The 25,712-nt window shown below is 48.5% G+C and overlaps 1 protein-coding gene across 4 annotated transcripts in view; it reads right to left on the bottom strand.

The window, feature by feature from the left end:
• Positions 1-25,712, bottom strand: part of CAMKK1 (calcium/calmodulin dependent protein kinase kinase 1) — a 108,393-nt gene that overhangs the window by 22,605 nt on the left and 60,076 nt on the right. For all 4 annotated transcript variants that reach the window (XM_074890747.1, XM_074890746.1, XM_074890749.1 and 1 more), the window contains exons 5-12: positions 24,687-24,738; positions 23,964-24,097; positions 23,328-23,364; positions 20,907-20,928; positions 18,853-18,941; positions 3,305-3,504; positions 2,534-2,587; positions 829-902 (exon numbers count right to left, since the gene is read on the bottom strand). In XM_074890747.1, coding sequence (XP_074746848.1) covers positions 829-902; positions 2,534-2,587; positions 3,305-3,504; positions 18,853-18,941; positions 20,907-20,928; positions 23,328-23,364; positions 23,964-24,097; positions 24,687-24,738 — 662 coding nt within the window. The remainder of the gene's footprint in view (positions 1-828; positions 903-2,533; positions 2,588-3,304; positions 3,505-18,852; positions 18,942-20,906; positions 20,929-23,327; positions 23,365-23,963; positions 24,098-24,686; positions 24,739-25,712) is intronic.

Here is a 25,712-nt window from a genome sequence, read left to right as displayed (position 1 = left end):
TCACTGCTGAGCGCCTCAACGCTGAACTTACCACTGCTCAAACCTCATGCGAGGTGGGTGGGTTGGAGGACGCGCTGTGACCGCGCAGGCGGCCATCCCACCTCACACAGCCCAGCCATCTCCACCACGCAGCTCTGATGGTGGCCAACATGGGCTTCCTTCACTGACCAAAGCAGGGTGGGGGGGCAGCCTTTCAATGTCAAGCAGGTAAATTAATGTCTGTTTTTTTTCATAAGTAGCCCCAGTCTGCCAGCACACAAGACAAATGCATATTTTCCTGGAGTGTGTTGGAGGAGGCGGAGGAGTGGGGATGCACCAAGCTGTGGCTGGGTATCTCAGGACAAGCCTTCCATCAGACACTTTCCCCAGCTCCAAGGTAAGTCCACGGCAGCGGCATGTGCTTACACTGAGATCAAGGTCTATATAAGCCACATTGCTTTGGAAAACTAATCCATTGAATCATTCCAGTGGCTACCATGTAGGAGAAACACAAAACTCCACCCAAGCCATGCTTCCAGCAACTCCAGGATCAAGTAGCTGGGGCAGAACTCCCTAGACCCATACTGAAACCCCTCCACCTCCACAGATTTGAAGAGCCATTTCCTTTAGTGCCTGCCTGCACAACATGGACACAGGAGCAGCAGAGGCAGCTGTAATGCTTTGACAACAACATCTGCACAAAACCCACATGAAGGACCCAGGAAAATGCAAAACACTTTGCCTGCCCTTGTCTGTCCCTCCACGGTGACCTAGGGGCATTTATGCTGCACAGTGAATAACACTGAAAACTGAACTTTATTTTACGGTAGTTGAGTAAAGTTTACTTACTCTTCTGGGAACTCTACAGGCTTGTTCTTGATCCTGTTATGAAGACCCAGAATATATTCATCTATAAAAGGGCACTGTAAAGCAAACAAAAGATTTTCCACTTGTCAGAGATCCTGGCACTGCTTAGGCGTTTGTCATTCATGTAACAGAAGTATATTCTGTTTGCACTCTCTCAATTTTATGCAGAGATGGAAATAAATAAAATCTCCACGTGCAAGAAATTGATTTGTTCCTTATTAAAAAATAAACGCAGAACAGCAGCAGAGGGATCTAGGGAATACATGACTGGACTGGGATAGCCCCCTCCATCCAGCCTACCAGGAGACCACGAACTACTCTTTTTAACTTTTCTCTGCTCCACTTGTACCTGCAAAATGGAGACACCGATACCAGTTGGCTTCTATCACTGCTTCAAGGTCTCTCTCTGACAAGCACCATTTGGAGCTAGGTATTACTACTAAAACACTTGGGTTTCCGCTTTAAATTCAGATATCTGGACTCAAAGCATATTTTTCTGCAGCACAAGTTTTTATACCAGATTCATTTAGATCTAGATTCTGGCTCTTCCTACCTGGCAGGGTAGGCAGGAGTGGCAGGCAGTTAACTGAGCTGCGGTGAGTACTGCAGGGGATGCAGGAGCAGCATATTCACAGGTCCTGTGAACATCTGCATCAAAACTGAAGGAACAGGTATGCCTGTTTTAGTGGGTTGTGGGCTGCTAGCAGGCCCTGTCTCGAACTGCCTGGCCAGATTAAATTATGAAATATAAAATAGGTACAAAATGTGTAATATTTACTGTACAGGGTCACACGGAACAGACAAGCATATCCTTGTGCTTGGCTTTATATTCCCTTTCCTTCCTCTAGTGCTTGCACAGAGGGAAGTAATATCACCATGAGATTATAACAGAATGTAAAACCAAGGTCATACCCTTTCACTTAAAGGTTTGGGCCAAATCATGATGGACACAGGTCAGAGAATATTTTCCATCCTGACTTAGCTCAGCGATATCACACTGGCTATGGAGATAGTTCTGCCTCTGCCATCTCCCCCAGCCACTTCTTACCCCTAGCTGGATGCCTTATACCTGTGTGGTGGGATCTGCAGTGGTCTGTGCTTGGACAGGAGGTTCAGGTAATGTACTTGCACACACAGACTGGTACCTGCTGTACTGTTCGCCCTGGGAGAGCATGGGTGGGACAAGGGGCTTCTGGCCACAGGAGAGGAAAACGCCATGACAGGACATGGAGTTTGCAAAGGCAGCTCTGAAGAGCTGGCTCTGCTAAAGTGATCTCCATCTGGCCCAGCTCAGCTCTGGCAGACAGAGCTTTCTGTAATCTGGAGTGATGAAGTGCTGCAGTGGCTTGGGATCAAGCCTATGCCCCTCTCCATGCTCTATCTGGTTTGTTTCTAAATACTGGCACTATGGGTAACCCCCTGACAAACTGTTGTTGGTGCTACTGATGCTGCTCTGGGTTTGTACCACAAACAACTGCTCTGAGTACAGGGGCCAACTCTAGAAACCATCCTTTCCACAGATCACAATGTCAGCCCCTTCTCATCCGCAGGGTGATTTGGGAAAACAGGAGCTTGCAGAAGGTAGGTCTTTGTTACTAAAATTTGCCTTTATTTGGAAAGGAATGAGTCAAAAGCCAGGCAGGCAGACACTCCCATGCAGGGCTCCAGAATTGGAAAGCCAGCTTACCTTCCCGTAAACAAAGCAGTACAGGGTAATTCCCATGGCCCATACATCAAGTGCCTGAAAGAAAGCACGCACAGGCAGTAAATGAGATGCAACACAGATGATCTGAATGAGCTGGATTTTCCTACCAAATCACAGAACATTATTTGTATGCATTTAACACTTTTTGTTTTATTGTGCAGAGTCTCTCTGAAGCTGGGCTCCTAAAGACATCTGTACCATGCCTGGGTAATGTGCTGGGCCAGATGCTGCCACCCTTGTCCTTGCTGTGGAGTGCAGTGATCAGCAAGCAGCCCTTTCTTACAGGAGATGACACCTCTCAGGGCTGAACATCAAAGAGGACCTGAACCTCAAAAGTCTTCTTCCAGGCAAAAACCCCACGCTACACCCTATCCCCACATCCGCATCACAGAGCTTTGCAGTGTCCCTCACTTTCAGGGGATCAAGACATGACCTTGGTGGCCAGCAGCTTCCTGTGCCTCTTCATTATTCTGGAAGGGAATTGGGAGTTTTCTCCCTTCCCTTTGGGCAGGCAAAAGACTCTAACACGGCTCCTGTCTGGGCAGAGTTCTGCAGCAAAGTCAGTCTGCCCACACCATAGAGCAACCAATGTGAGTTTTGCCTGGACTGAACACAGAATTAGAACTTTGGTTTTACTGAACAACCCCAGTTTGCACGAGAACCCCTGGGTGGGCAACACGCAAAGGATGCAGGTGTGGTGCTGCCCTTTGTGCCATGCCTGGGGGTCCCAGAAGACTGTGAGCAAAGACCTACCTTTCCACTGAAACTTTTGCCAGTGTCTGAAATGGCCTCCGGAGCCATGAAGGCTGGTGTCCCTGCCGTGCTGGAAAGCTGGGCGTCGTTCCCTTCAAATTGATTGCTGACTCCAAAATCCGCGATTTTGACATGTCCATCATCCCCTAAGAGCAAGTTGGAAGGCTTGATGTCCCGGTGAATGATCTTCTGGTAGTGCACTAAAAAAAAAAAAAAAAGAAAAGTAGTAGGAGCATGGTCTGCCACAGCAGCTGACCCACCCAGAGGAAACCTTTCCAGGAGAATGAAACTAAAGGTGCGAGCTCAGGCATCCCACTCGAGGCTGCTATTGGACATACAATATAATGCAGTAGAAGTACCATTTCCTATAGCCGTTCCTTTTCGGTGCCTCACTGGGATGTACAGAGCACAACACTTCAAAATACATCTGCCACCAGTAATTATGCAAAGAACACACATGAACCCAAAAATAGCCCAACCAGCAGGACCAAGCAGAGCTGTTAGAGAAGGAAATTACTCAAATCTTGCAGATTTGCTTGGCCTCATTGGACCAGCTGATGGGTTGGGAAGCTTGCTGTATGGATCCAAATAAAGAGGTTAATTTTTGATTTGTTTATTTTGAAACTGCCATGCAATAAAGCGAATCAAAAGGGACAGAACCACAGGTAGAATGAAACAGGCCCAAAGGAGGTAATTAGGCAAAATAAGACAACTAGCAGGCCAGCACCAAGGCCAAGCTCAGAAATCAGTGGGTGTTTCCAACTGAAAAAGATGCCTCTGACCATGGAGCAGTCAGCAGGTGGTTGGTGTCAGCACCCCCAAAAAGGCGCTCTCTCTCTCTAGGCATGCTTCACAACGGAGCCCACAAATAGAGAAACGACCTCAACTTGTTTTGCATCACCCCAAACCTCCCCCACCGCAAAAAGCTGCCAGCCACTCTGACCACTGTTGCACAGAGCCATGGCCAAACCTCTGCCATTTAGCCCTTCAGAGCAAAGGCTGTCCCTACGTGTGGCCCTTCGCCCCGCGAGGCTGCAGCAAAGACTACAGCTCTGTCCCAGCTCCACGAGGCCAACTATGGGCACTATGAATTGCTTGTACATCCAAAATGAAAGAAACCCTTGCAAAGAGCTTGAAGGCTGAGATGCACTGAAAACACCACCAACAAAAAAAATCTCACTCATTACAAGCTATCTGGGAAGCAATATTGCAGCTGTAAGAAAGCCATTTCTGGACAACTGAGTGAAGCGGCAGCAGGGAGTTGAAGGAAAGTGGCTGACTTCTCAGGAACTTGGAGAACAAATTGAAAAATAAAAAAAAAACCCAAAACTTTCAGAACATAAAATTACCCCAAAAGCAGAACTACAGAAAACCCAGGAGACTTTACTGAACAGGAAAGGAAATCCTTTCACTCTTTACTGCCCTTCCGAGGGGAACAAGACCCCCCAGCCTCCCTCCTGCCCCAGCCCCAACCACCATTTTCACATTTTCTTCTTGCAAACGGAGCATGTTTGGTTTTATACCTCCCCATGAGCACTTTTCCTATCTCCTAGGAAATACACGATTTGGTGGGGGAAAATGCTGGTCTAATCCTTTCCTGCTTTACAAACTTGGTCAACACACTGCCACCAAAGCAGCCTGCGCTATGGAGCATCCCGAGAAAGAATAAACTTCATGTAATTGTTCTGCTCTTTTCAAGCCAGCTTTCCAGCAGCCATGTCTGGGAGTGGAGGTCATGCTTGCAGAGACTTTTTCTGCAAGGACCTCTCCTTAGTTTAAAGCACTGTCAGGGGTGCTGTCCTTGGCACATTAAAGAGCTGATCTGGAGACCCAGCAGACAAAAGCTTGCTGGAGAGCACTGGCGCTTACATCCTCTTCCAGATGCACAGCAAGTACGTGGTCATGCTGTGATGTGAGCCAGTTAATGCTGTAACAGCCCAGCTAGACAGTCAGGATAAACACTGAAAACCCTGCAACAACAGTAATTATGAGGAGACATCTGCTCCACAGCAAAGCTGGTGGCGAGCTGACATTTCATTATGGTAATATAGGGAGGGCAAAAAAGTGAGGGGAGGAGTGAAGTTTCCCTTCAGGAGGTGATTAGCTGCCTTTTATGCAGGTGTCTGGTATCCTGCCTGATACTGCAGGGCTAAGATTCCCAATGTCTCTAAAAAAAATACAGGCCACAAACATACAAGGGCCATACAAGTACATCCCTGGAGCCAAGTCTGTGAAAACTGAGGGAGTTACACTAGGCAACCAGGTACTCTAGGCTTTTTATTATTTCTTCCATACAGGAAAGTAAAAAAACCAAAAGAAAACCACAAACCAATTCCCGTATCAAATAACTATTTATCTTGTAAAACACATTCCCTGCCTTTGTACCATCTAATAAAAGTAGAGAAAAAACGCGGGTCGTTTGCCAGATGCTCTGTGTTTGTTCAGTGCCCATCTCAGCCCGGTACCCAGCAGGTCTAGGCACTGCTGGCTGTTAGGCACAGGAGCAATACAAATGTTGCACAAAGAAATAAGAAACACATCCTTTGCAAAAATCAAAGCCAAACAGCACGTGAACATTTGCGTGTCCCAGACCAGAACATCCACATGCCTGACGTGAGCTTTAGGCACAGTGACAGTCTCTGATCTCAACTGTTCAGTGGAAAAAATTAGCACAAGTGCCTGAGGGGCAGAGGAGCACAGGCTGCACTCTCAGAAGTGAGCCTGACAAGTCCCAGGGCTTTGCAATGCAGTGTCAGCCAGGCACTTCTGCAAACCTGGCACACAGTTTAAATAACAACAAACTGGGATGGGAGGGAGATGAGCACAGAGGGAAGTGGCTGGCCAGGTCAGGAGCAGCGCTGCAGGGAGCTGTGTCCAACCCACATGCTGTGCTGCCATGCTGTCTGGGTGACAGTAATGAAAATCTTGTGCCAGCTGGCTTGAAAAACTTCTGCTATCTGCAAATCCCCTCTCCTATCCAGCTGCCTTGTGCAGAGGCAATAGCCATGAAGGAAGAAGGACGAGGGACAGAAGTTGTTCACCGAGCACCAGCTGGTGTAAATGAACAAGGTTCCATCATAGCTATAAAAATTGTAAGAGCAAGAGCTCATGTCTGCCAAGAAATGGTTTGGTGTGGAGCCGCTAACCTGGTGAAGGCAACCTGAAATCCCTTTTCTGCTCTGAACAAACACAATTCTTAAAGTCCCAGTCTGACAGCTGCTGTGGGCGTCCTCCCCTGCACAGCTATCCAAAACAGGCTTCAAAATGCAGAGTTTTATCCTCTCCTGTGCTGTGCCCTGCCACCAGTACAGTTCAGTACAATGCAGGGCTGCAGAAAGAAGAGTAAAAGATTCCCCAAAAATCATTACCTGGCTTGTTTGAGAGCTGCAGAAAGGAAGCAGAACGGCTCATCTGCAGGACAACAGTCTCAGAAAAACTTTCCAATACACCAACTTCTGCTGCAAGCCCAGATCTCTTGCAGATTATGCATTGCAGGGAGAAGGGCAGGGAACAATTAATTCAGCAGGGCTGGCCAAAGGCTGATGGGCCAAGTGGTGGAATGTGCCTGCAGTGACACAAGCATCACCGTCACACACTGCAAAGGAGCCCGGGGACAGAGCTGTCTTGCAGGAGAGGTACCTGTTAAACCAGCGTGATCTGCATTTCCAGCACAACAGGCAGTGGAGAAGATGGTGTTATCCCTGCAGAACTCCAGAGGGAGAGCCAAGCATGTCAGAAATAAAAACCTACCACTAATGATACCCTCCAGACTGCTAATGACTGTACAGAAGGGACGATGGCACAAGGAGCGCACAACCCACGGAGCCACCCAAGGGGAGCCGGTGACAGCTACAGTCAAACACAATCACCGGCACAAATTAACCCTCTAATTGCACCATCCCGAGGCATCTGGGAGCAAGTTTCTTCCTTCTGCAGATATAAAAGCAGCAAGTAGGAAAGGCACCTTCGTTAGGATTGCTATTCACTGTCACTGGAAGCCAGGACCAGAGGCCCCAGAAACCAAACATTCATCCTGTCCTTGGGATTAAGGACATGTTGCGACACGGCCACTAGCAAACAAGAGCAGGGCTGCATCAGGCACAGAAGAGAAGGAAAAGCACTTTCAATATCCGAATAAAAACCCCAAACATGCTTTAATGAAACATAACCAAAATAACTACCTGTATCACTGCACCTGAACTTGTTCCATGAGGGTTTGGGGATTATTCTTCTTTTAAACTAACCCATGAGCTCCCCTTATTTCCCTTTATGGGGAACTGGGACCCCTAATCTGAGTTCATGCCTTCAAGAGAACTTCCAGCTACTCTGTGTCCTGCTCAAAGAGACTGGCCACAGCAAGGCGTTGGGTTTTTTGCTTGCAACATTACAGAAACAGTCACAAAGTAGGCAGACACCAGCCCTGTCAAGACTGCCCTCAGACCCACGCCGTCCAGCCGAGGGGACGTGGCTGCTGGATGCACGCAGCCTTGGGAAGGACCTTCCCATCGGTGCTCCACTCCCAGGTCCCACCTGCCACACACAAGGGGGACATCAACAGCCGAAAATCACTCATTCCCATGCAAATGTACCCATCTGCATCCCTCCCAAGGTTAAAATCGATGCTGAGCTGGCCAAGGAAGAGCACTTTACTGAAGCTGCTTTGACAAACTGACAAAATGGTTCCACTTGTTCCTTTTGCGTGGAAAGGATTTTGCTCTAAAAGCAGAGGTCAGCAGCTTGCTGGAACAACCTCCCATGGGCTCCAAGATGTTCTGCACTTTCTCTGCTGACAGACCCGATTCAAAGAACAGATCAATACCTCTTCATAATGAAAATGAAACAATGTAAGATATTACAGAGCCCTTAGGAAAAAGTCTGATTCTGCAGCGCTCCATTAAATTTGGTTTTATTAGACCTATCCTTCACTTCAGTGGAAAGGTAACAGTATTTCAGGCCTATTTGCATCTGAATAACAATCCCATGGATTTCTAGAGCATCATCTATGCAAAGATCCCAAACCGGGTTAGAAATGCTTGCTTACTAAACCTCACAGTCTCCCCATGAACAAAGCAGGCTGGACAGGTGAAGGCCCATGTACTATATTTTCATCACAACTTGTGTTAGAAAGCCTGACTAGGCACATCTGAAGTTGGACTTAGTCAAACCCTAGAGCCCAAGGGTGCTCAGAAACAAGGGAAATCATGTCTAAAAGCCTAGACTGTCTCCTGACTTGGGGCATGGAGCGCAGGCACCTAAGAAAAGCCTGGTGAAGGCTGATGCTATGAGGCAGATCGACAGAACCTCAGAGGAGGATTTGGAACCCTCAGGGTGTGAGCAACAACTGGGAAAGGACCATCTTCTTCTGTCCTTGATTTCAGACACAGCCTCCAGCAGGTACGCTGCAATACTGCCTATAGCAGCTGGTACTTTGTTGTTCAAATTTGAGCCCATATGAAACAACTACTCAAAATAAAAGGTCTCCTTGAAAATCTGCTCTTCAGGGCTTTGTTTCTTCATTAAAATGTATTTTAATTCAGTTGGTATTAGCAGCATGGATACAATAGTTTGGGTGTTCATGTACAAATCAGAGTAACCCAGTTTCTCAGAGCAATGGGGGTGTGAGATGTGCCCTGCTGGGGCTGCCCACTTCTGTTTTCTCACCTTCCCAACAGGGGCAGAACAAAGAAGCACCCGCTGCTTCATGAAAAGCTGCCTGTGACCTTGCAGCTGGTCCTTATGGCTGAACTTGTCCCAGGACGGACTCTCTGAAAGCCTCTCCAGTGGCACACCTGGATTACTCACATCCTTTCAATAGTTTCAGGCTGTCTACACTCACTTCTCCCATAACTTCATCAGCACCAGAAACATGGTTTCTCTTTCTTGGCCCTAGACAGTGGGACAGCCAGGAGGCTGTCACAGCTGCCTGGTGGTACTCTGCCATCCAGATGCCTCCAAGCCTGCAAACACTCTGGGTGCAGACTGTCCAGGGAATGAGCAGCTAGTTTGTACTTCCAGAACACAAAACATGCCCATTTAGGACATCGCTTTGATGCACGTTGAACATCATCTCTGTGAAAAGCCAGCAGGTGATGTGGAAATGGTAGTAAAAGGAAGCACAGGCTTATGTGCCTCTGAACTGGGGTCAGCGTGGGGTCAGCGTCCCTGCAGAACCAATAGGTAGTCAGAGCCAAATGACTTCAATAATCACAAAATGAAACTCTTGCAGAAAGCCAGCACTCCAAGTACCGCTGTTAACACACACATTGTCCCCGAGAGGGTCTCCCGCTCGGGCAGGTATGGGGCAGGGCTGAGGTGGAGCATCACGGCTGTAAACTGTGCTGTGGCTCAGAGATCCTGCAGCGTTTGTATCTTGAGGCAGCGTTCAGGCAGGGGTGACTCTTCCGTGTCTGCGGTACAGTAGATAGGGCTGGAGAAAGGGGCAGATTTTGGGGAGGATCTCTGCTGCTGGGCCAGCTGGCTCCTCTCTGTGCACGCAGCACACAGCCCTGCCTGGGCTCTCTCCAGGTCTCCTGCCGCTCTGCCTCCCTGCTCCATCACCGCTCGTCAGCAAAGCCCTGCTGAGCACATCATTTCTTTCTGTTCAGTCCCTTGGCTGCCTTCGGTGGGACAAGACAGCTTTTTTCATGTCGTGCAACTCATTTCACAAATGCTCCTTGCTTCTAGATACCGCAGGCTGCTCGGAGACTAAACAGGCTTTTCTTTTCATTCAGAAGCAAACACCTGGGAACTGTCTGCCTAGATTAACTCCCAGTGAAGACCAGGAGGGAGCAGAGACAGAAGGGCTAGAAAAAGAGGAATTGTTCCTTGGTCCTCTTAAAAAAGGACCACTTTCACTGCATTCTGTTCTGGAAACCTTAGAGCTCCAGCAATACCAACTTGCTAAAAGCTCACTTAAAAATTATACATATAAAACTCTGCAATGCACTGACACATCCTGCTATTTACTGAGGCCGATGCTGAATTATACTTGATTAAAAACAGAATCCCATTCCCATTCAAGGGCAAAAGCAATCCATATGGTGCTACTGCAGAGTCTGCTTAGTATTACTCTCACATCACCCCTGTAGCAAAGAAATGATTTAACACCCTCCCAAGGAAACTGCTGCACCACCATCCAGAGCTTAAAACAGAAGGCTGCTCTTTGAAGCAAGCCTCTGTCCTTGTCCTCAATGCTCCACCGAGAAAGAGCCGGAGGACATGGACACAATGTGCTGTGCAAGGGAAACACCTTCCTTCCCTCCCATGCTCAGCTCACTGCAGTGGTTTAGTGTAGCAGCTGTGGCAAGGATCCCAGCTCTGATTTTCTCATCTCTGTTCACTATTTTGCCACTCTCTTGATGCATCCATCAATCCTCTGCTACTTGAATATGTTGCTTAAGCCCACGTTTTACAAAAGGGGGCCCCAACACTGCCCAGCCCTTTGGAAGAGTTCAGCTTCCATTTGTGCTCCATCTTCAGCACCTGGCTGACCACAGTGCTCCTGGCAGAAGGGATGGGTATGGGATACTGCCAGTAGGAAGCAACGGGGAAGAGGAAGGAGAAGTAGCCTTGCCAAAGGCTGCCCTTCTACAACTGTCCTCCAAGCCACGTGAGCACACCACCTATCACCACTCACAGAGGACATGCAGAGCTTCCTGCCACGGCTACACCTGCCAACGCTCAAGGGACCCCCCTGGGAAAGCGGGGAGCAGGGTACGTGCAGCAAGTACTGTCAAAACCACCTGCACAGTCTGTGCCAAGGGCTGCCTCTAAACCCAAGCACAATCACCTACGTAACTGCATCAGACAACAACAGAAATCAGAGTGCTTGATCTTTAAGAGGCTCTAGCACATCTCTCTGATCTGCTCCACCAGCTAATTACTCTCACTCTTATACAAAGTCCTCATCGATCAGTATCAGTAACGCAGCTACAGGAAAGGTTTTTTTTGGTTTTTTTCATCATCCAAACAGAGATTGTCTGCACATGATAAAACACAAGCCAGCCCCTCTTCTCCTGGTGGTGCCATTTATAACACCCAGCACCTTGCAGCTGTAGTTGCAGTCGAGAGCCCTCACCCCAACATGCTCCATTTTGAGGGGCTCTGAACTTGTGCAGGCAAGAGGCAGGAGCACAGAAGGAGCAGGTCCCCATTTCCCACAGGGAAATGCAGGCACAGATGGATCAAGTAGCTTGTTGGGAATCACAGCAGAACATGCAGCAGCTCCAGCACTGACTTGTGTCCCAGCTCTGCCGGCCCACACCAACAAGAGGTCTGAGGAACTCACCTCTGCCAAGAACCAAACCAGATCAAACCCATCTACAGCACTGATGCTTCAGCACACCAACCCCGGGCTTATGTTGCAGTAGATATTCTTCAGAAGAGAAAAGACTGTGTTGACTCAGCTGTTGATTTATTTTCTTAAATTTCCTTTTAAGATAACGGAAATTGTACTTGCATATTGATGATCAAGTAGATTAAGTCTTATCTCAGAAAAGCCAGCTTTGATCTGCACGTCAGGCACTTTGTTATTGCTCCAGGCTTAGCACGCGGGGCTCCGGAGCATCGCAGGCATTCGCACAGGTGCCCTGCAGAGAACAGCTGCTGGAAAGGGAACTGCTCACAGCTTCAGCTGCATGTCACAACCTTCCCTTCAACCCAGTCGCTCAGATGAGACAAGTATTCCTTTGCAGAGGGGACCAGAGTTGTCACCCTTAGTTTCCCTAGACACAGTCATAGTAGGGAAATTGTGCATTTTCTACGGACAATGCAGGAAATAATGTTTTTTCTTCCTTTCAGCCACACTGACAGCAATCGTTTCAGCTTCTTGTGAGCTGAATAAAATACTAAGCTTGCAGCTACACAACAGAAGGGACAGTTGCTGTGCTTCATCTTGACTGTGCAAGTCAGCAGGGTTTTCCCCTGGTCAAGCTTGCGTGTGTGTTCAGCGTTAAGTGTCTGCTCCTGGCTCGTGTCACCACCAGGCCACCTGCTTAGACAGACCTTGCATTTGATTATTCTTATTCCTTACTTAGGCTCTTACTAAACAAAGATGCTTGCATCCCAGTCCTAAAACCAAATGGGGATACTTGCCTGGCATATGCCTCATGTCTTTTGATGGAGTATGCTTCTCCCTCACAACCTCTGCTGTGGCTCCCACATACATCTCCTGCCACTGGAGAAGAGTTTAAGGTATCTACTCCTTGTGTTGAACCGAACATCTGCTCACAACAAGGAAAACCTTTCTGGCCAGCTGACAGCTGCCAGACACTGGAAGAAAATCCTCCCATTACACGCTTCACCTGGTACTGGTTTCCACTGTCCATTTGCCAGAGCAAACTGGCATGACACCAAATTCACCTTCATTCAAACCCATTTACTGTGCAGTTATTAAATATAAGTCAACACTGAGTCAATCCAGAAGGAAATTTTACTGCCTTCAAGAAGTCAAACCCATATTCAGGTATCACCATATCCAGGATACTCAGAGTAAAACAGCAGAATAATCTGTCCAGCAAACTTGTAGGCTTTGTTGGTGGAGGGGTATGTTGACTCCTGCAGTACTTTCAGCCACATTTACTGTAGAAGACAACTCTGAAATACTGTTGGGCCCCCAGGCTTGGGGGGGCTCCAGGACTGCTAGCTTTTTCTGACAGATGGTCACAGCGGTGGAAGGATGCTTGGCACAGACAAGAACTCTGCAGCCTTGTAAAGCCACCCATGAAGATGTGACGAGGTCTATAAACTAGGGGTGGCACAGAGATGGCATGACTGTTCCCAAGTCCCTGCTGGCATCAGCTGAAACCTGCAGGATCAGACTCAGCCCTGAACAGGAACTGCTCCCCACAGTACATAAACAGGAGATAGAAGATGCTGAAGATTTACACAAGTTTAAAAAGGGATTGCACAAATGAATGGAACAATATCAGAGGCCAATAAATACAAAGACATAATGTTTGGCTGAGGAAATGCACGGGCCACCGGTCTCAGGGTGCTGGAAGGTATGCTGCAGGGTGCACGGCTGCCTGGCTCTGCGGGGCAGCGCCGTATTCACCTCCCAGCTTTCAGGACTGACTCCTGTCACGGCTGCTAACTCCTTCAGCGACTATTCACTATCCAGAACATCTATTTCTGCTGAGTACCACTGGGAAAGCAATGTTTGCCTGACTAGAAGGGAGACTGAAGCTTAAATAACCCCAGATAAGCACTACTAGAGGGAATTCACAAGTGGAAAGGGAGGTAATTGCACATATCCCCAATTCACAGAAACGCTTAAGCACATGCTTTAGTTAATGACACAAATAATCCAGCAAAACTTTTCCATCCAAAGCACTTAAGTACATTCTGAAATTACCACTCCAGCAGTACTTACAACACGCAGATGACAGCCTGCATCCCCAGTTCACGAGGGAGTGTGTGCAATGCCATCAGTACTGGGCAAGCCTTGCAAGCGGGAGCAAAAGCACTTTCCTTCGTAGGGCCCATTTCACCAAGATGGGAATTGGAAGTTTGCATGTGCTCAAATAACTCCTGACATAGTCCACACAACAGGGCCCAGGTCTAAGATGGGTATAGGAAAACAAAACATGTGAACCAGCAATATTACCACATGTTAAGGTCAAAATATTTTCCCAGCAGTTTGGGGGACAGAGGAAGGGATACTCTACCACAGGCAGATCTCCCCAGCTCTCAGACCTTGACCCTGCCTCTGTTTCTTCTTTGCTCAGTGAATGAGGCTGGGACCATGCATGTATCAAAGTGCACTTCCTGCTATTAAACATAAATGAAGAAACCTGGATGAAAGCAGTCAACAAAGCAAGGTGGCACCGTGCCATTGCCTGGATGGGGGAGCTCCCGGCCCTCTCCAGGGCATCTGTCCTGCCTCCCACCATGCTGAAGCCAGGCTTCCCACCTGGTGTGGGATGCTTCTGCTCTCATCACACTGATCACTGCCTCCCTCCAAACACTTGTCCCCAGAGCCAGCCCTCTTGCAGGAGGCCTCCACCCCAGGCAAGCATCAGGAATAACCAGTGGAGTACAGTCCCCACAGACACACAGTGGCCATGGACCACGTGCCACCACCAGTAATTTAAAAGCTCAGCCCATGTCTCCCACCAGCTTGGCCCCTGCGGCCCCTTCCTGCTCACCACACCGAGGGCAGTGAACTGGCCTGGATTAACACCTTGCAGGCTCCGACAGGAATCCAGTTTGCAACTTCTAATTTAATAAAACCCAACCAGCAATGATGCATTTGCTGCTGTGATGACGGCAAGCTTGAAGCAGCTGCATGGTTATCAAGTCTCCCAAATTACATAACAATTATATATGCTTACATTAAAATTACCTTGCAATCTCTAGACTGCCTGGCAACATTTTTCCTTCAGCGCGCACGAACGATGCACTTTTCTTAATCACATAATAATAGCCACGCATTTACCCAGCAGTTCTGAGAACACCATTTTAAACTTTCATTTGCTAATAAAATAAGTAGTTACTCAACAGCCCAAAATAAAGCATCTTATTGTTCCTCTTGCTGGGAGTGCTTGGGCATCCTATAATTTATTGCCCAGCTTCACTCCCTCTGCCTAAGACTACTCACACTTTACTACTACCTTTTTTTTTTTTACTATCTTCTAAACTCAAAGTTTCCTCTGAGCAGGAACTGTTATGCCAGCAGCATCCAGCACAGCACAGCTTGGATCTCGCAGCCAAAGCATGCAGGTTCTGCTATAATATGAATGTTAATAAGAAAAGAAAAAGCTTCAATCTTTGCCCTTCAAACTACTGAAAAACAGTCTTGAGCTTCCCATTCATATATACATTTCCACCAACTTTCTGGGGTGACCTGGCTGATTTTGGCAGCACCTGGAAGCATGTGGACTGTCACAGACTTGCAGACATTGACTTTATTCCCACCCACTGGTTTTAGACAAAAAATGACGTGGTGTTGCATTTCCATGTGGAGATGGACCAGGGCACTGCAAACCAACTTCCTCTGCCTTGGCACGTCACGCTCAGAGACTTGTTCTCTGCAGGTGTTTGAAACCAGGTGAGTCTTCAACAAAAGCCTCGTAGAAGTGCGGGGCTCTGAGGAGCTGCTGAGCTTGCAGGGGCCACTGGAGATCAGTAAAATTGAGGCAGACATGGCTCAAAGCACTGTGGCAGCATGAAACATTACTTTTGAGTTTGATGCAGCTACACGTTGGCTTTCTAAAAGCACATTTGAAACAATTCCCTCTGGTTTGTGAGAGAAGCAGCTATTTATTTCCTAAGGTTGAAACAGCTGGAAAAATCTCACCTTGGAATAAACAGGGAGGGTGACACAGCTCTGCCTTGCACATGCCTGACTTTCCACACTTTTCACTGCCCATTGACTGGGGATGATGATCACTTGCTCAAGTGTCCTTGTCCCTCCCTCTGCTGGCTGCCCTGCCTTCAGATTTGCCACCAAAACCATGCGTTTGCACTGCCAAAGTAAGCCAGGCTTATAAAAGGTTGCCATGCCTGAGAGATGCCAAGCTAACCCAGAGCAGTCACCGGGAACCTGGCACAGCGCAGCTACCTCTGCTGTCAGGTCAGCACAGAGAGAACCTCAAGGACAATGTGGACAAGCTGCTGGAGGGGAGACGAGGATGGAAGAGGAGTCAAACCAAAGGCCCACCTACCCCAGCACCCTGTCTCCTGCCAGGGTCAATAGCTTGGGGAAAAGCATCAGGCAGAGAGATGTAACACCTCCAGCACCTACACTCCCCACTTTAGGCAGCCTGATGGCAAACTCTGCCTGTAACCTCATATTTCATTGTCCTTTTCTTCTACATATCTGTCTAATCACTTGCAGCCTGTTTAGTTCTGACACCTGCTATCTCCCCAGTGCTGAATTTCACGGTTTAATTATACAGTACATGAAAAAGTAATTCCTTCCAGTTTAAACTGGCTACCCGATTATTTTGTTTGCTACCCCTTAGTTCTTGGGGTTTTAGAGACAGAGAAGATTCATTCCGTGTCCACCACTTCCCTGACACTTAGGATTTTATAAGTCTCTGTCATACCACCCCTTCCTATGATAATTTTTAAATCTTAAGAGCTTTGGTCTTATCTCTGTACAGACAATGTTCCATCTTTGTACATAAGATGTTCCAGGACCATCCTGATCACCCTTCTCACGCCTTTTTCAGTTCAAGAGCTGTTTCTAAGACAGGCTGAGCCAAGTTGCACAAAATATTCAAGATACTCCTTGCCTGTACCTAAAGCTCTTACAGATCCAACTAACTGTATAATGACGTTTTCTGGTTTCTTCTCTACTTCATTCCCAATAATTCCCCAAATCTGGTTAGCTTTGTTGAATGTCACTAAGTAATGGGCTGGCATTTTCAAGAGAACTATCCAGAATGAAGCCTGAGTGAGAACAGCTAATTTAGAGCCCATCACGATGTATGTATTTTTAGTGTTGTTTCTCCCCTTCATGCATTATTCTGCAGTCAGCAACATGAATTTTTATCTGCCATTTTATCGTGCCATCACTTGCTATCATGGCATCTTCCTGCCAGTCTTTGCAGTCAGTTTTAACAATGACTATCCTGAATAACTAGATGTCATCCCCAATCTCTCTTATTGTACTCTACCCTTTCTCTGGTCATTTAGGAATACATTGAACAACCCAGGCCACATTATGGATTCCTGTTTACCTGCACTAGTGATTTTTCCATTGTGAAAGCTGTATTCCTACTTTCCTGATTGTCTAGTTATTAATCCACAAGAGGCCATCCAACCAAAGAGACTTACAAGCTTCTTTATGAGCTACTGTTCATGGATGTAATCAAAAACTGGCAACTGAAACACAATGTAGTAACAGGATCACCTTATCTACATGTTTGTTGTCTTCTCTGGAAAACCAATAGATCTGTGAGGCACGAACTGCCTCTGCACAAGCTGCACTGACTCTTCCTCCTCATATTCAGTCGTCCAACCATGGTCAAATCTTTCACTAAAGATTTGCATCGGTGTGCAGGGAAAGCAGTCGATGATGAGACCACTGAACTCTGTGGAAGGTTGTCTACAAGGAAGCCAGCAGAATCAAACAGGCAGAGAGACAAACGCAGCTCACCAGCAGTTTGACAATGCACCAGCTGGTACCGGAGCAGTAATTGCAGACCAGGCCTCTCATAGGTACCTCTCACATACGAGGCCACATTACGTGGGTCCCTGGCAGCACCCTGTGCGTGAGCTGCTCCAGTGCAAGCAGCAGAGCTGAGGATAAAGGCAGGGACCTGAGATGAGTGAGCAGTAGGGGATCTGAGTTGTACCTTCTGACTTGGTGACAATGCCAAGGGAGCCTTGGGAGGAGTGGGAATGTGCAGTGTAATACAGACACAGCATGGGAGTAATGTCCAGTGCCACACCACACCAAAGCACCAGGCTCTCTGACCTACACCCCCCTGCATGGTACAGATGTGTCCTGCACTCACAAATGCCCAGCTCTACTGTGCTTGCTACTTTCAGAGGTCTGTCTTACAGAAAAGAAAGCAACCAGCAATTTCATGGTCATCCTCCCACTGCTGGCACAGGTTAGAAGAGAAGCCCAGCCATAAAGCCTGCAGCACAAGGTTTGCAGATCAGCAGTGAGCAAATGCACCATCTAACAGCCTCACATCCCCCGCCATGGAGAGCAAGAGGTTACATGTATGTGCCAGCTCTGCTAAGAGTCCACGAGGGGTAACACCAGCCAGCCCTCGCTGCTCCTCAGGGCCCACGCTCACAAGATGCCAGCGCATAGACTGCTCTATCCTGTGTCAATTCAGAGACCCCTCTTCTCCCAGCCCTGCCAGATTCATACCAGCAGGGACATGTCAACTACAATGGGGCCAGAAAAACCCCTGCTGTCATTTACAGACCTATTGCGGTTGCCTTCAGGACAGGCGCTCAGCAAAGAATCCGGCCTCAGCCACACTGGGAGAAGACTTACTAAAAAAAGATAATGATAATCAAACAGGCTACAAAGAGGAACCATGCTGCTGGAGTCTCCAGACAAAGCCTGGGAACACCCTTGAGTCACCACCTCCCTGTGGAGGGTACAGCAGTGCTGGGGTCTCGTCACCCCACAGCCCTGGGTGATGAGGAGTCACTCAGACTGACACTGCAGAGGGAGCAGACAAGGACAGACACTCTCCCTGTGCTGCCTGCCAGCTCTCCCCATGGCCAGCGCTTGCCCTGCTGAGCTAGAGACAGGAATTTGCTCCAGATGAAGCCAACTACTCAGTCCGTGTCACTGCAAACACCCTTTTTCTGGCTCTATTGCCTTCAAAGACACTCTCCAAAAAGAGACAAATGGAAGAAAAAAGGAAGCCACTATTTTCCTAATGTCCTTCCGAAGGAACACCTGCTCCCGGCATCTGTGATGCTGTCTGGGTAAACCTGAGCGGGGCAACCCCCCACTGGGGACCTGACTCGCTCGGCCGACAGCCCACTGGAGTGGAGAGGCTTCTCCCCAGCGGAGCAGGAGGCTGATGCACGCGCTCCGCAAAGCCGCTCTCAGTGCTGGTGGTACTCACAGTACTCAATGCCCAAGACGATGTCTCTGAAGTAGAGCCGAGCCTGCTCCTCGCTGAAGGGCTGGTCACTTGGTACCTCCATGACAGGCCTGTTAGGAAGAGGAAGAGTAATTAAGTACTTTACAGTAACACTCCCTGACAGAGGAGTTTCACGCTCTCCATCACCACATCCCCAGCATTGTGGGCCAGGATCCTGAGAGGTTCTGGGTGCTGTGACACAGGATGGAGGCGTAGCCAACCCCTCTGGACGTGTTGACACCCAGGTTAGTGAGCTCAGCTAGCAGTGGTGGGTGGCTCTGCACAGTCCCTGAGCCAGCTTGAGCCACAGAGGCCTCGCCAACATCAGGATTAACTGCTGCTGTCTGCACAAAATAAGGCAAACACACTTCACTGAGTCCTATGGAAAAAGTGTAGTGAAAGAACAAAACTGGATCTGGCCTTTGGTTTCTTGCTAAAGCTGCTCATGGCTGTGAGCACCAGCACAACCAGGACATACCAGGCAGCAGTGGGGACAGAGTGCCTGTTGCTGTGCACTGGATGTCCTGGCTGCTGGGGCTTAGTCCTGAAGCAACATCAGTGTGCAGCTAATCTGAGCCAAGTCAGAATCTAGACATGAACCACTGGCTCAAAGGTTAAGTGGAAATATTTCCAGTACATTGTGCTAAATGGCTTTGAAAACCTATTTTCAGGGTTCAGCCACCACCAGAACTCAGCCATTCAGCCCTGAACAGCCATGGTTACCTGGTCAGCTTCTCTCCTTTCCTTTGTCTGCCACCACTGCCAGGAGACACACAGTATCCTCTAAAAGCCCCTCTTCTGCCTGTGCCTGCTGAAAGCTAAGGGCAAAGAGGCTGTAAGGGCTAGTCAGCATCTTCTGTTCCCAGCAGACCAACTGCAGGAGCTGAGGAATTCACTGCACTGGGGGTTAATCCTGCTTGTGCTTGGCAGCTTCACCCTCATCTGGACATACACCCACTGATTTGAGCTGGATTTAAGTGAGTGCTCCTGAGACACTGCCCTTGCAAGCCAAACTCTGGCTGAGAATAGCCCATCACCAAAACCAGGCTCTGCTGTTCTTCCCCTCAGCACCCAGAAGCAAATCCTTCCTGTAGCATTTCTCTCTTCTCCCTTGCTGCCATTTGATTGATGACCTTCATCTCCCATTTGCATTTTTCTGCCACCCCCTTCCCTCCCTCTTCATGTACATTTTTCTGCTGCTGAAACCAGGGAGAAATAATGTGAGCAGCAGGACTGGCAGAGCCACTAATGGAGTCTAATTGCCTTCTGCTAGAGGCAGACAGGCTGCGCTCACCCGAACTGCACGTTCCCTGGCCACAGCTGATTACAGGAGCTTTTTTTCTTCCCCTCTCCTACAGGACAGTCATCAGCCTGGTCACCAGGGAGACTGGGGAGCCTCTCACCAGCAACCCACTGGAGCTGGCAGCCTGCAAGAGGCTTGTTCATTGGGCCAGAGAGAAAAATAAGCCCTTTGGGAATCTCCCCCATCCTGGGCACAGCTCTCCCAACCTTCCTGTGACTCTGCAGAGCCGCAGCATCAGCACAGGTGTAGCAAAAAGCAGTGAGGGGACTCCCACCACCTTATCACTTCTCCTGCTACAGAAAAAATAGAGCAACAAAACAGCCTCCCCACAATATGTTAGTGTTAGGGGTAAAATAAGGCAGCGGCAGCTGGCAAGTAAACGTTGATGTAACCTCACACCCCTTGTGCCAGAGAAAGCCACAATGTAGCTGTTACCCCAGCAGAATATTCCTATTAAAACCTTTTTTTTCCAGGCACCTGATGGAGAACTGGCATCACATTTGTTTTCCGGATCAAGCCCGACACCAGGACGTGTCCTCCAGCCCATCACTATCCACCTCATCATTCCAGGCTGTATCAGCACAAAGGCCACTACAGCTGGATTTTGCCTCCTCCGTGCTTGCCTGCAGACAGCTGTTTGCCCCACTGTACATATCAAACCTCCATTTCACCTAGGAAGCTAATGATGAACACCAAAAATTTCAACACAAGGGGTCCCAAGAGGGCTACTTACCCTTTCCTCAGGAGGTCAAACACTGCAAGAAAAGGAAATCAAACCATGAATGAATTGGAAGAGGGGACTGGGCTTATTCATTTTTTAGCTCCTACAAAAACACATCCATTCCCATACCTGCAACATCAATTTATTTCCACTTTATTCTCTTCCCTCACCCATGACAAGGACACCAGAAGATGCAAAACAAAAATATTCTTCTCTTCAGCAAAGACAAATATCCCCACCTCCTACCAGCAACACACAGGGAGATAGCGGGTGCTAATTTATCAACCACATTTCTGCTGTTCCTGGTGTCAGCCCTTGCTGATTTGAGCCCTGTCTTATTCAGTACCTTCAGGGAGGGTGTTTGGTGCGATATTTCTGCTAAATTGCTGATACTGAATGAGATGCTGTAAGAACATGTTGCTCCATTTCTGCTGTGTCAATCAGCAGCACAGCTACATGGCTGTCAGAGGTAAACACTCCCTGGCAGGGGCAATTGGAGAGGATTTGGTGTGAGTTGAGGTTTATAGAGCACATGAGTTTGTGTCTGATTAGGGGGTTTTGTGGCAATGTGTTTTTCTGATCCTGTCTCTCACCTGTTCCGCAAACAGAAGGATCTGCCTTTGCCTAGTAGGAGAGCTCTTTCCTTGTGAATTACTAAGGAATTTCTTGCACCTCTCAAGAAATCCGAGCAGATCACCCTCCCCAAAGCACCAGGCAGCCCTGCTTACAGCTGCGATGTCAGACCAGCTGAAGGTACAAACGCAACAAGCCAGCTTGCATTGGCTCATCTTGCTCTCCAGGCTGAAGAAGCTGCAGCTTGTGGCAGCATTTCATTACTCAACCATCTTGTGCCATTGCTGGTTACTCAATTTCTATCGGCATCCTCCATCCCCTGCTTTCTTCCCAGTGAGCACGTAGCAGAGTGCTCACAGCAGTACTTAACGCCAGCAGTAATTAGCAAAGAGCAAACTCCCCTTTCTCTAGTTTTGCTTTGTAGTGGGGGACATTTTTGGAAGAAAAAAGGTGCAGTAATCATCATCTGGGTCAGTAGCAGGAGGAGGAAACCCACTTGCAGAAGGCTCAATCCTGAGCAGCGCTGAATGCCCACAGCTTCCCCTCGCTGCCTGCATCGCTCTGCCTAAACCACTCATGGGAGCCCAGGCAGAGCAAAGGGGAGCAAAGAGGTGATGGGGCACAGACAACATGGACACAGCCACTGCTCGCTGCCAGGGACCAGTGCAACCTCCTCAGGAGCCCAAACGGCACCAAGAGATTTCCCACTTGTCCTGCTGCTATTGCTGCCATTTCTGGGACTGTTATCTTGCTCCACAGGGAAAGCTTGGGGTTTTTTTTTGTTTTTTTCTGCAGCTTTTTTGCCTTCCTCATGCATTTATTGTCATTCAACAAAAAAGCTTGCTACCTAATCTCTCCCCTTCTCTCCATCCCCAGGAGTTCAAGCCTTTAAACAACGGCCTCAACCGTCCTCCCCACCACACATGCATCTGCCTTGGCTGCCGCTTTGCGATGCTGCCAGAGTGCCACCGGGGCTTCAGCCGAAAGGGAAAAGTGCCCTTTCAAAGGCAAATAGCTTCATTTGCTAGGCAGAGCCCCCCTTCACAAGCAGCTTCAAAAGCATCCCATAATTATTTCATGAGAAGCAGCCTTTGAGCCTGTCTCATCAGGAAATGTTATGGAGAAGCAGAGCTGTAATAAGGTCAGCCATCCCCCTCCTCTGGCTCATCTCAGAGGGCACCTCAGCACCTCCCAGGCCTGTCCCTCCAGGTTTTGCCCAAATGGGGGTTAGGCTGTGGCTGGCACTTCCAAGGTTTGGGGGAGAGGAAGACAAAATGAGTGTAAATTCCCCACCCTTTGCCTAACTGCAGAGTCAGGTACGGCCTCCCATCTGGGCACCCCACGGCAGGGTCTGGGCTCAGAGGCCAAAGGCAGGAGTGCTGCTATCTCAGGAGCTCCCAAGGGTGGTCAGTGTCTCTGCAGGGGTCACAGGGAACACCCTGAGACAAGACTGCCTTCCAGAGTCACCACCACCATCCACAGCCTAACAGAGAGAGTCTGGAGAGATCAACCTCATGCCAGGAGGACAAGAAGCCATCCTGCACCCTTCCCTTCTCTCCTGGCTCTAGGACTGGAACTGACATGTACATAGAGGAGGCCAGAGCCACTGTCACGTCTTTTGAGTGTCCCCAAGGCAAGGAGATGTGCACAGCTGTACTAAGACACAAGGCTGCCTTACCCTACTGCAAGGGGCCCTTCCATCCCAGTTGCCTTTACAGGCGTTTAACTTTTCTGAAAAAACAAGTCTGCTGAAGTTGTTACAAGTTTCCTTCTGGTATTGACTCCGAGCCCTGGTACGTGTTACCTGCATCTCTAGGTCTAAGCCCAGACAGTTCTGTTAGCATATAATGACTCACATACCCATGTACAAGTTGTCCTCTGCAGGATCATCAAGGACCTGCAATTGATTACAGAGAGATAAGGGGAAAGGGGAAAAAAGAAAAACAGCAGGAAAACAAGAGATTTTTAATCCCATAACATTTTACTGCTCCCTGTACACTGTCCTGAGCTACAGACCACTGAGAACAACTTGGGCTAATATTTAGAGATTCCTGCAGAGCAAGGGGCTTTGAAGGACACAGATTTTCTTGTCTCCAGGAAAAATCGGGCTTCTGCCTGTATTTGAAGAACCAGCCTACCAATAAATGCACTGCTTGTTTAATCTGACCTCAGACAATATTGAAAATGGCACCGAAGCCTTGCACTTGTGCACCTTCCCAGGTTTGTCTACACACAAGTTCCACTGGTCAAAGTTTGCTGCTATTTCTGCCAGCACAGCCAGCTGCCTTCTCTTGGGCACCAGCCCAAAGCCCAGGATAAGTATGTCAGTTTGACATATGTAATTGATATGATCTTGCTTGGAATCACCAGCCTAAATATCTGAACAACTATTTTAAACCAATTTTGGCTGAAGTAGGATCAGTTGAAGAAAGATCCTTTTGTTGCAATACAAAGCAGACTTGTTTCAGTATAGCTTAGGGTGGAGAAGTAGCTCACCTCTATCAGCTTAACGATGTTGACATGGTCCAGTTTCTTTAAGATGGCTATTTCCTGATAGATTCTGTCCAGTGGTGCCATGGGTTTTGGCTGCTCTCCAGAGGATGCTTTTGACCCTCGGGGAGGAGGCCGACCTGCAATCGTGATAACATGGTGAGGAAAAAACCTCATTTTTCAGCAGCACCCGGGATGCAGGAACGAACAGCTGCTGGCCCCTCTGCAGAATACCTCCAGCTATTCTGGAAGATCTCATCACCTTGTTATCATCCCAAAGCATTGCAGTCTCCCCCTGAAACTGAGATTTCCAAGTGCCATTGAGACGATCTCCTCCCAGTTTCCCAGCCTGGTCTGTTTGCCAGGTCCCATGGCCCAGCCGCTGGAGCCGGGTGCTATTTGAGGGGGTAGAAGAGCCCCTGGGAGGAGGGGGTCTACCCTGCCTAACTTCCAGCACTTAATTAGGCTTTATAGATTGTGAATATGGAAGGGTCAGCACTTCAAAGAGACTCAGAAAATCACAGCCAGGAACCTGATTACCAAGTGTGTTGAATTTCCCTGTGGCTGTGGTGCCTGCTCTTTCACTACCCACTGCATTTTAACCAGCCCCCACCTACTTGGGCAGCTTTCAAATGAGGCCAAGTTCTGCAGTCCTTGAAGACAACGTTTCTACAGAAAGATTTGCCTGGCTGAGGACAACAGGCAGACCTCTAAATGTGTGATACTCACGTGGAAATCCATACTGCTTCAAGAGCTTCTTTTTGGAGAGGACTTTCATAGCCTGAAGGAAGGAGAAAAAGCAGTGTGAAAACTGAACAAGAGCCAACGTGCTCATTGCTGTGACCTGGGAACGTGCTGGGCATCAGGGACTGGCTCAGGTCTGTTCCTCAACCTAGAGGAGAAGTCTCCTGGTTAGTGGTGGCCACAACAGACACACACGCTGACCCAGGCTTTCCTAAAGGCACTGCTAACCATTTGTTTCATTCATCCTTTCCCACAAAAAAATAAATGGCTTTGATTTATTTCAAATTGGACAAACAAAAAGGAGCACAGTTTCTGCATCTGGGGCAGGAGCTTGAGAGGAGTGGTGGGTTCCTCTAGCTGACCTTTATGTACTTGCTGGTTTGGATGATGCTATGGCCATACTGCAAGCCCAAGCCCCTTCCAGGCTGCTCCACCTTTACTTTGCCAGAAGTTCTAGGAAGGAAAAGAGCGGGAGTGTCACAGCCATACCACTAACACCCTTTCAACCTACATCACAGACCAGGAACAGGGTGAGGACACAGCCCTTCCACCAGCTCTGCACTGTCTGGGAAAGTCTTTTGTATTCTCAGAGACTATTTTTGCCCCATAAGCCTCTTCCATGCGGCCAGAGCAACACAGAGGACCTGCAGCATGATCCAGCACCACGCCCAAGACCACGAGCAAGATACATCACAGACATCCATCCCTGCACCATCAGGAACGGTGGAGCCAGTTCTGTGCAGAAGCATGGCGAGGGAAGCAGGTTTTTGCCAACGGCTTCCCTCCTTTCTCATACCCGACCATACGCTGCACCTTTGCAAACCCAGGCAGCTGAGGCACAGGAGGGGGGGTCAGGGTAATTTCTTCTGCCATCCAATTGGCATTAGCATAATGGCAAAAGGCAATCTGAATTCAATAAACAGTCTCTGCGTCTCCATCTGCTCTGTGTGTTAATAACCTTTCTGAGGGCCACTCAAACAGCCCCGAGTGGCCCAGTAGATAAATATTTCA

Source organism: Strix uralensis, chromosome 20 (genome assembly GCF_047716275.1).
Source record: "Strix uralensis isolate ZFMK-TIS-50842 chromosome 20, bStrUra1, whole genome shotgun sequence".
NCBI lineage: Eukaryota > Metazoa > Chordata > Aves > Strigiformes > Strigidae > Strix > Strix uralensis.
The sequence above is the reverse complement of the archived record's forward strand: the minus strand, read 5'-3'. Positions and strand labels throughout refer to the sequence as shown.